At 56.6% G+C, this 10351-nt stretch overlaps 1 protein-coding gene across 3 annotated transcripts in view; it reads left to right on the top strand.

The window, feature by feature from the left end:
* Positions 1-1569: 1569 nt before the first annotated feature.
* LOC143841497 (atrial natriuretic peptide receptor 2-like) overlaps positions 1570-10351 on the top strand; it is a 53164-nt gene continuing 44382 nt past the window's right edge. Inside the window, exons 1-7 of one of the 3 annotated variants that reach the window (XR_013232704.1) lie at positions 1619-2313; positions 3333-3535; positions 4591-4704; positions 5892-6036; positions 6557-6651; positions 6888-7017; positions 7571-8391. Coding sequence is in view for 2 of the 3 variants with exons in the window: in XM_077345870.1 (XP_077201985.1) it covers positions 1686-2313; positions 3333-3535; positions 4591-4704; positions 5892-6036; positions 6557-6651; positions 6888-7017 (1315 nt within the window). In the remaining variant the exon portion in view is untranslated. Of the gene's footprint in view, positions 2314-3332; positions 3536-4590; positions 4705-5891; positions 6037-6556; positions 6652-6887; positions 7018-7570; positions 8392-10351 lie in introns of all 3 variants that reach the window. The other 2 variants (XM_077345870.1, XM_077345872.1) reach the window with 2 other exon arrangements.

Below are 10351 nucleotides of genomic sequence, written 5' to 3'. Positions count from 1 at the left end.
CTGAGCCTCAGCAAATAATACTCATTACATAAGCTCATCTGCATCCTTCATGCCTAGTCTACACCATCTCGCCCACTCCCTGCATGGGCTCCTCTGCCCTCCCCGGCGGATAATAGAAGGGTCAGCCCCGAAGCCCCTCTGCACCTCCCTCAGAATTCACTTGCCCAGGCAGGCCACCCACTGGCAGGGATGTTGAGCCTCCACTGCAGGGAGGGCGGCATTGCTGAGTCCTATCAGAACTGGGAATCTTCCGCTTCTTGGCTTTTTAGAGGGAAATTGGAGCTGAGCAAGGCACGTGGCTTCTGGCAAGGAGCTCTTTGGCTGGAGTTTTTTTTTCTGGTTGAATCTCTAAGGCATGGCTGGATAAGGATGGTTGTATGATAGCTAATGCTAGATGGTATGATCGTTTTGAGAGTTAATTTTTCCAAAGTGTCTTCTCAGACAAATATGCACTCAATGGGTGGGTTTGGGAGGCTTCCCATCCACATGGTCTTCTGGAGGCCTTGGGCTGTCTTCGGTCACGCCCGATGGAGGCTGGGGCCTTGCTGAGTCCACAACCCTCCCTTTGTCCTCTGCCAAGTTGGGATGTTTGTAATATTACGAGGACACAGAAGTGTTGGGCTCCATGTCTGCTCCTTGCCTGTTGCTGTTGTGTGGCTCTCTCCCGCAGTGTGAGGAGTCAGGCACCCTGAGGAGCCCTCGGAGGAACGGCAGAAGGAGGAGCGCCTGCCGGTCGGAGGCCCTGATCCCTTCACCATCTGCCCACAACACAAATTCCCTGCTGTTAGCTGTTTGATTGTTTTAAAAAATTCTCTCTCTTTATTGTCCTTGGTCTTGTTTAGAAGGAAGGGGAGACAGAGATGTCCTGTAGCCACCAACCGAGAGACATTCAGGCAGAGCTCCCAGGAGGGGGCCCCAATCCCCTCTCCCACTTTCTGAGGGAGCAAGAACCCCCCCCCCCCAAATGGTTTTTCTGGACGGGCTCTGGGGAGAACTGCTCACAGGGGCCAAGAGGTGGAAGTGGTTCACTGAGGCACTGTGACTAACACGATGTGGAATAAGAATGTTAAGACTCTTGGAAGTCTGGATGAGAAGGGACCTGAGATGCAACTATGTCAGGTGCCTCTAACTGAGGATGGTTAGGGTAGCAGTGTATAAATTACTTTGTTTTTTGAAATTAAAAATCCTAAGAAATGTTCCTGTTTCCCTGAGGCACAGACAATTGGGAGGCTGGGAGTCCTGCCTTCTGATTCAGATTCCCCTCAGACTCCTCAGCGTGGGTGCCCTCCGATGTGCCTGCCTGCCTGCCTGCCACAGCAAGGCTCCTCTGGCCTGCCAGTTTCCCTCCATTACTGGGTGGGTTTATATGCAGTCTGGGCTTCTGTCCCTGGAACCCTCTTTCTAGATTCCTCTGGATAAGTCCCTCAGAGGAGCCCTTTCCCTTGTGATCTGCTCTGCAAGGAGGAGGAACTGGGGGTGAACTGGGGAGGGGAGGGGATGCCTTAAAGGGGCAGTAGGAAGTGCCACAGCCAATGAATGTCCTTTTGGGTTGTTCGGGTCTGAAAACCCGTCCGGACCGGCGTCCAGAGGGAGGGGCAGGAGGGCCTTTTCCCCGAGGGGGCGGGGGGGGGCGGCCAGAGAGGCTCCGGCTTCGCGGGTGAAGGAGGTTGGCGCCCAGAGCCCCCATGGCCTCCCCACCGCCGCTGCTGCTCCTCCTGCAGGCTGCCTTCCTGCTGCCCTCCGCCGCCCCGGCCGCCCCGTCGGAGGTGACCGTGGGGGTGGTCGTGCCCGGGCGCAACGTGAGCTATGCCTGGGCCTGGCCGCGGGTGGCGCCCGCCCTGGAGCTGGCCCTGGAGGCGCTGGAGCCGGAGCTGCGCAACGCCAGCCTCGCCGTCCACATCGCCTTCGCCCCGGCGGACAAGGACGGCACCTGCTCGCAGGAATCGGCGCTGGAGAACAGTTTGAAGCTGAAGCTCTCCCGGGACCCCGACGTGCTGCTCGGGCTGGGCTGCGACCACACGGGAGACCCGGCGAGGGCCTGGGCCCGGCGCTGGCGGCTGCCCCTCCTCTCGGCCAGTGAGTTCGCGTGGGAGGCGGAGTACCTGCCGCTCCCGGCCTTTCTGGAGCAGCTGAACGGGCGCTTCAACTGGACTCCCCGCTTCGTCTTCGCCTCCAGCCGCCAGGCCCCGGACTTCCAGCGATTCTTCCTATGGTGGCTCCGTCCGTTGGCCCGGTTGTCGGGCAAGGAGTACTTCTTCGACCTCGGCAATGGGCTGGACGAGGCTCTCCGCTCCATCCGAGCCCGTGCACGAGGTGAGTCCGCCAGACGGAGCCTCTCCCCGCTGCCCGCCCGGCAGGAGCCACCCGGGGAGGTGGGCGGGGAGTCCGGGGCGGCGGCAGCAGCGGATCCCCACGCGGGACGGCTGAGGCATCGCTCCCTGCCTGCGCTTCTCCCCCCCGTCCCGGAAAGCGAAGGGCCGGCCTGGAGGGCAGCGGGAGGGGGGAGGAGAGAAGGGAGGCTGGGGGCCCGGGGAGGCGGTCCTGGCACCGTCCCAGGCTCTTAATCATCTCCTGGGACTGAGGCAGTCTGATCCAGAAACTCTGTAATGCATCCAGGGGGAAGGATCTGGATTTCCCCCTGGGAACGGCTGGAACCCCCCCCCCCCATCCCATTGCAGCTCCTTATGTAAAGAAATGGTTTCTTTTCTTTTTACTACCATAGTTTGGATCTCCAAATGAAATTGGTGAGCAATAATATCAAACCAGGCCAGGAGATCTACGGGTGACACGACTCCCTGTCCCTGAACCTTCATCCCGTGGGCCTGAGTTCCCTGCCAGCCCATGACCTTCCAGAGTTCTCCCTGCTATTCCCCCATCTATTCAAGGCTTGTCCTGTGCATACTTTGGGGCTTAACCTGCATCTATTGAATTGCATGGGCCTGCGCAGGGCACTGGGGACGTTCCAGGCTGACTGTCCAGTCTTCTGCTTGCCTCATGCAGCTTCTTGGCTTCCTGATGGTTTTTCCCCTTCCTCCTTGCAAAGTCCCAGACTCGGCCCTTAATTCCCCAGGCCGTGTCTTTCTGCTACTGCAATTAATTATAGGCTATTAAAAATGGCCATGGCTTCAAAGAGCAATTAAAGAGGGCACAAAGAGGCCAAGGAAGGACCTCCCTGCCATGACCTTGCAGAGCTTCTTGGGCAGCCTCTTGAGTCCAACCTTGGGCTGCAGCGCGGCTGATGGGCACCTTGCCCCTCTCTGCCCAGTGGCCTGGATTCCACTCCATGCTTGTGTCTGACCCATGCTCCTCTGGCCGGTGTGGTTTCTCCTCAGTGGCCTACATCCATGGGTCCCCAGAGATGTTCCAGCAGATGATGCGCCTGGCACAAGCTCAGAACATGACCAATGGTGATTATGTCTTCATCTACCTGGACCTTTTGGGGGAAAGCCTGGAAGCTGTGGGGTACCGCGAGACAGGCAAGCCCTGGCAGAGCAAAGAGAGCCCGGATTCAGGAGGCCTCCGTGAAGCCTTCCAGGCAAGTCCAGAAGTCTGGGCCGGGGGGGGGGAAGGGGCAGGACTCTTGCCTGGGCACCTGGCGAGGGCATGCGCAATGCGCGGGCACGGCCCGCAGCCCTGCCGGTCCCCAGCCTCAGAAAGGTTGGGGACCACTGTCATAAAGGACCACTGGCGGGCTTTAAACAGTGGCCGGACAGATCCTTATCATGGATGCTTTAGGCTAATCAAGGACACTAGAATCTGGACGAGCTCCAGTCCAGGTTTTATTTATGCCAGGTGATAAACTGAAAGATTCTGACAGGCCTTGGGTTCTCTAATGTATCCTGAATAAAGTTGCTGTCTGCTTATTGACTGGCAGGGTGGTAGTGTGGCCAAAGGAGACTGTGATCGTGCAGCCAAAGAAGACGTGACTCCTGCTTTGTGTTTGGCAACAGAAAAGGCCACAGCTTTTATTCCACCTGAAAGAACAGAGGGTTGGCAGGGCACGAGGTATAGAGTGAAACCCCCCACACATCCACCCGCCTGTTGACATGGGCTCGAGGTGGTCCTAGTTCCCCTCCCTCCCAGCCAGAAGGGTGGGTGCCTGGCCCCTCAAAGCCCTTCCCCGGGAGGAGGTTGGTTAATGGTTGCTGGGCATCCACCTCATTCAACCATCCCTTCCTCCTGGCTCAGAGGTCATCAGGGGTGTGTGTGGTGTAATGCCGGCACATCCGGGTCAGGGGGTGCATGGGGTGGGGCATGATGACGGTGCTTCTGGTGATGTCAAGGAGCGTGGTGACATGGCGGCACTTCTGGGGCATGGGGCACGGGGTGAGGCATGATGACGCCACTTCCGGTGATGTCAGGGGGCGTGGTTATGCAAATAGGTTCATTAATATGCAAGGTGGTAGGCGTGGTTATGCTCATTATAATATGTGTACCCCTTTACTACTAGAACTCATTGGGCACTCTCTGAGATTGGATGCTGGAATAGATCAACCAGTTGCCTGATCCTGCTGGGTTCTCCTTACGTCCTCCCTGAAGCCCCCCCACCTGAGCCTCTAATTGCTCCCCTCCCTTTTTCTCCACTTGCAGAAGGTGCTGATCATCACTTTCCATCAGCCCCAAACCCCCAAATACCAGCGCTTCCAAAGCGAGCTGATCCTGCGTGCCCAGAGGGACTTTGGAGTGTCACTCAATGACTCTCGGGTAAATCCACCCTCCCCTGCCTGTTTTCTTCCTCTCCTTCATGTTATTATGGGATGGAATACAGGGCCTTTTGGGAAAAGAGAGATCAGCCAGCATTTGGGGGCAAACCTCCCTTCTCACCTCAGCCTGGGAAATCTCCTTCCATGAAGAAGAAACAACCACAGGAGATGCCCTGATTGGGGTGGGAGGAGGCAGCCGTGGATTCCCCTTGCAGGCTGGTTACCTGGGTGGGCTTGCTAGGGCCAGGTCAAGAGGCTCCCTTGGTACAAACATTGTTGCTCCTTTCTGCCTTGCTTTATTGGTTACTGTCCTGAAAGTGTTTTCTCTCTCATGTGTCCTGGAATGCTGTGTGTTTCTAATGACTCCAGAGGAAGAAGGGCTGAACTCCATTCCTTGGTGCAAAGGCAGGGCTTCTTCTGCTCCCTGTAGGGTCTTCCGTTTGGCTGGGGGCAAAGCTTTGGAGATGGGGCACCTAGTGCTGAGCCCCTGGAGCCCAGGGCTGGCTCGGCCAACTAGGGCTGGTTTTGTGAGGCCCTTTTCCTGGCGGTCCTTTCTCGGTGGAGGTGCCTGGATGGAGCCGAGAGACTTCTATGGGCCAGGGATCGGCCTTGGGGCTGAATTTTGCCCCCTTTTCAAACCCACCATATTCCCTTCCCCTTCCCACTATACTCTGCCCTGCCTTCTTGGGGTGATGCAGAGTTGCTTTGCAGATCTGGACTATCCTTTGTCTCCTTTATCCATTGTTGTCACTGATCCTGCCCCATATCATACAGTCTGAAAGGGGGGATTTGCTGGAAAGTGGGTGTTTTCCAGTACATAAGTGGAAGAGGGGTTGACTGCATCTAGGGAACTGGCCCTGAAGCACCCCAGGCCCCCTTTCTTAGGCAGGGCTGCTGCCAAACCAACTTGGACCAAGGTCGGCCCCCCAATTCCCAGCCTCTGACAGAAAAGCTGCTGGTCTGAACCAATTTGGGACCAGCTACCAGATAGTGCAGACCCACCTCCATTGGTCACCACCTGCCTCTTATAGCTCCCCCACCACAGCTGTTTCTAGAAGGTCCCCTACCCGTGTTTTCGAAGTCTAAGTGGTACCTACAGGAAGGTGGAGTTGGGTGAGGGGGATGACAGGATTCCTTAATGTCTGTCTGTCTGTCTGTCTGTCTGTCTGTCTGTCTGTCTGTCTGTAGCACAAGAACCTGGTGGCCAGCTACTTCCATGATGGGCTGCTATTATACATCAGGGCACTGATGGAGACGCTGCATGAAGGTGGATCCAAGCGGAATACTAGCCTCATCCTGGAGAAGATGAGGAGCCTGAAAATCCATGAGATCAGTTAGTAATGGGAAGGGAAAGAGTGGTGGTAGGGTGGAGGATGGGGAGTCTGTAAAGGAAATGTGGGGCAGGGGGAAGGTGGGAAGAAGAAAAACAAGAGTTGTTTCATATACCCCACTTTTCTCTACCCAAAGGAGTCTCATAGTGGCTTTCAATCCCCTTCCCTTTCCTCTCCCCACAACAGAGGTAGGTGAGGCTGAGAGAGCCCTGATATTACTGCTCGGCCGAACAGCTTTATCAGGGCTGTGACTGGCCCAAGGCCACTCAGCTGGCTGCATGCGGGGAAGCAGGGAATCAAACTCCTAACCACTACGCCAAACTTGAGATAAAAGGTGGATGGCTTGGACTGAGAGATATCAGGCCATGGGGAAGCAGGTGGGAGGGAGAGAAGAGGGGTCTGTCTGTATTGAGGAGCCCCCCTCCAGAGCAGAGAATCTCACCCGTGATTCATGAGGGGCAACTGGTGCCAGGAGCCTAGCAGAAGTGACGTGCACCTCCCTCCCTGTCCTCCCCCATCCAGGTGTCACTGGGATGGTGAGCATCACTGAATCCAATAGAAGAAAAACTGATTTTTACCTATGGAGCATGGCAGATGTGGAGAGTGGACAATACCAGGTGTGTGTTTGTGGACTGGGGAGTGCTGTTCATGGTAGGCCCCACACAGCCTCACTGGGTCTCAGCATTGGTTTGCATGTGCCAAAAACCCTGTATGGGATTGGGGGTCTTGGGGGTGGTGAAACATCTGGGCCTCCAAGCTTTTGAATATGGATGGGATTCTGAGAAGGTGCAACAGATGTGGAGGAAGGTGCAGCCTGGACTAGTGATCAGGATCTGGCCTCTCCTTCCCCCAGGTGGTGGCTCATTACAGTGGATCTGTGGGGCAAACTGAATGGCTGGGGCCCATCCCTTGGAAGCCAGCCCCCACCCCTCCTGCCAACCGGATCTGTGTCTTCTTCAGGGATAACCCCTCCTGTTACAAAGGTGAGTTTGGTGAGGGGTCAAAGGACCTGCTCACATGGGCCAGGCCATGCTGGCCACTCCTCATCCCTTTCAGCCCCTCTCTGCTGTTGCCAGTGGTGTCTCCTAAGTCGGGATGCTCACCCCCCTGTCAGTTGGCTTCATGTTCTGCTCCCTGGTGGTGGCCACAGAGCCTTCAGTGGGGCTCTTCAGGATCCATGGATGCCTTTCCTTTGGGTAACTCTGCATCTTCAGACAGTGTGGTCAGCCTTCTCACAAACCAAGAGGGGAGTCTGGGTTTCCCCTCACACACAGTCCTGTCATCTCTGCTCACCATAGAAGAGCAGCAGGAGCAGGACACGGAGCGCGCCCGAGAGACAGGGGGCCCGGACGGCCTCGAGGAGCGGCTCAAGATTGGGCCAATGCCCCACCGGGCCGGTTGCCTCCTCAGCTCCGGGGTGCAGAAATTCACCGGGCCTATAGGTTTAAGACTTGGTTCACCGGGGATCCAGCCGCCTTCCCGGGGTTTCTGGTTCACCTCCAAGCCTACATGATGGATGTGGGGTTTACCTTCCAGGATGATGCTGAGTGCATTCGCTTCGTGGGCGACTGCATTGATGGGGAAGCAGCGAAGTGGTTCATCGATCTCTACTGCTACAACCCTAGGGCCGTGAGGAGCTACGACCGCTTCATGAGGGCATTGTGTCAGATGTATGTGGACCCGTTCGAGTGCGAGACGGAGGAAAATAAACTCAAGGCAATCAAGCAAGGGTCACAGACAGTGGCCCAATACTCCTGGGAGTTCCGGAAGCTGGCGGGGTCGGTGCCGGAGTGGACCGAGCCCCAACAAGTGTAAGCATTCTGGGAGGGGCTGTCAGAAAGCTTAGCTCGGAAGTGTCTGCACCTGGACGACCCGAAGACCGTGATGGGCTGGGTACGCTTGGCGGGAGACGTGGAGCATCGCCTGATGCTAGCTGCATGTCTGGGTGGCGGAAAAGGAAAAGCGGCCCCGAAGACCTCCTCCCCCAAGAAGCCAGCGCCGAAGCGAAAAGTGGAGGCCACCGAGCGGGCACGCCGTCGTTAGAAGGGACTGTGCCTGGGTTGTGGCCAAGCCGGGCATTTCCTAGCACAGTGCCCTGCGAAGAAGGCGGCAGTGGCTGCAGGGGAAGTTCATCCCAAAGGGAGCACCACCACCCGCAGCATGGCAAGTTCCAAGAAACCTGCGCCCAAGAAAGTCGTTCGGTCTCTGTTGGCCCCGGCGAGCACCGCCCTGTCCACCCTGGACTTGAGCGATAGCAGCCCGGTGGGAGAATCGAATTCGAGTGAGCAGTCAGGAAACGAAGGTGACCTGCTGTAAGAGCGCCCCGCCAGCAGGTCCCGGTCAGGGGCAAACGTTCGGTGAGTGACTCCCCTTTAGTACTGCTGCCAGCCACCCTTTCTGAACCAGGCTCGGGGAAGCGAGTGGGGGTACAATGCATAGTGGACTCGGGCTGCACCAAAACTCTGGTGAGCCCTTCGATGGCCGAGACTTTGGGGGTGGGTAAAGAGCCGTTGGAGAAACCTTTACACATTGCCCAATTGTATGGGAAATGCACCCCAGGGGGGGAGGCCACCGATAAAACGCTCCCCATAGAACTGGACATTGACAAACATTGGGAGCGAATCCAGCCGTTGGTGGCCCCCCCGCTCGGCTTTCCCATGTGTGTTGGGGCTGGATTGGCTATGGGAACATGACCCCATGGTAAAGTGGAAAACGGGCTCAGTGAAATTCGCGGCCCCCGGTTGCAAACGACACTGGTGGCCCGAGCCGCCTGGCCCTGAATCCGTCACAGCGGCGGTGGCGGAAGTGAGGGATGTTGGGCTGCCTAAGGGGTATCGGGACTTTGGGGACGTCTTTGCTGAAGCTGAGTGCAATCTGCTGCCCCCCATCGCAGAACTGATTGTGCGATCGAGCTCAAGAAGGGGGAGCCGCTCCCTAAAGCCAAACTTTACTCCATGAGTCCCCGTGAGATGCAAGAGCTGAGGGACTTCCTTGATAAGAATTTGGCGCGAGGTTTCATCAGACCCGCCACCTCCCCGCTGGCAGCGCCGGTCCTTTTCGTGAAAAAGAAAGACGGCTCCTTGCGCCTTTGCACAGACTACTGGGAGTTGAATGTAGTTTCCACCTGTAATGCCTACCCCTTGCCTCTCATCAAGGATTTATTGGGACATTTGGGGAGGGCGAAAATATTCACCAAGTTGGACTTGCGGGAGGCCTATTACCGAGTGCGGATTAAGAAGGAGCATGAGTACTTGACTGCTTTTAACACGCCCCTGGGACAGTTTGAGTGCACTGACATGCCGTTTGGCCTCGCCAGCGCTGCGGGCGTGTTCATCAACATGATTAATGAAATTAATGAAATTATGCATGATTTATTGTATCAAGGAGCCCTGGTGTACATTGATGACATTTTGGTGTATTCTGATAACCTGGCTGAGCATGTGTCACTGTGTCACCGGTCCGGGAGGTGCTGCGGCGGCTTCGCAGGCACCAGCTGTTTGCCAAGTTGTCCAATTGCGAGTTCTACCGCCACTCGGTGGAGTTTTTGAGATTCCGGGTTTCCAGTGAGGGGATTGAGATGGACCCGGGGAAAGTGAAAGACTTGTTGGCTTGGGAACCCCCAAAAACACGCAAACAGCTCCAGAGTTTCCTGGGGTTCGCGAACTTTTACAGAACATTCATCCCCAATTTCATGAAAGTGGCCCTCCCCTTAACTGACTTGTTAAAAACCAAAGATGGGGGGAAAGCGACCGCGCGGCCTAGGGCCCCCCTGAAATGGTCCCCACTCTGTCAGGGGGCTTTTGACAAGTTGAAGGAACTTTTCACCTCACGTTCGTGGTCTGGACGGATCATAAAAACTTACAAGCCCTCAAGCAGCCCCGCTCCCTCTCCGCCAAGCAGATGAGGTGGGCGGAGTTTTTCTCTCGGTTCGACTTTACTCTCAAGCATCTGTCAGGGAAACTGAACTTCTTGGCAGACGCGCTGTCACGCCTCCCCCAGTACAACAGCAAGCGCGACCCATTGGTGGACACAGTTTTCACGCCCTCCCAGTTAGCCATGACGCGCAGCAAGGCGAAGGAAGGGATTCCCATCCCTGGGGACTGGGCCCAGAAGGACGTCCTGGTGGACGAGGAGTTCGCAGCGCTACGCTCCTCCCTGGAGGGGAAGGGGGGCCTGTTCCTGAAAGACAATCGATTGTATGTCCCGAAAGGTGCCCGGGGGGAAGTCCTGAAATTGTGCCACGACTCCAAGTCAGCCGGGCATTTTGGCTTCGTGAAAACTTTGCATCTGGTCCGGAGGCATTATTGGTGGCCCTCT

Source organism: Paroedura picta, chromosome 7 (genome assembly GCF_049243985.1).
Source record: "Paroedura picta isolate Pp20150507F chromosome 7, Ppicta_v3.0, whole genome shotgun sequence".
Lineage (NCBI taxonomy): Eukaryota > Metazoa > Chordata > Lepidosauria > Squamata > Gekkonidae > Paroedura > Paroedura picta.
Note: the sequence above shows the minus strand (reverse complement) of the source record. Positions and strands in the feature narration are given on the sequence as shown.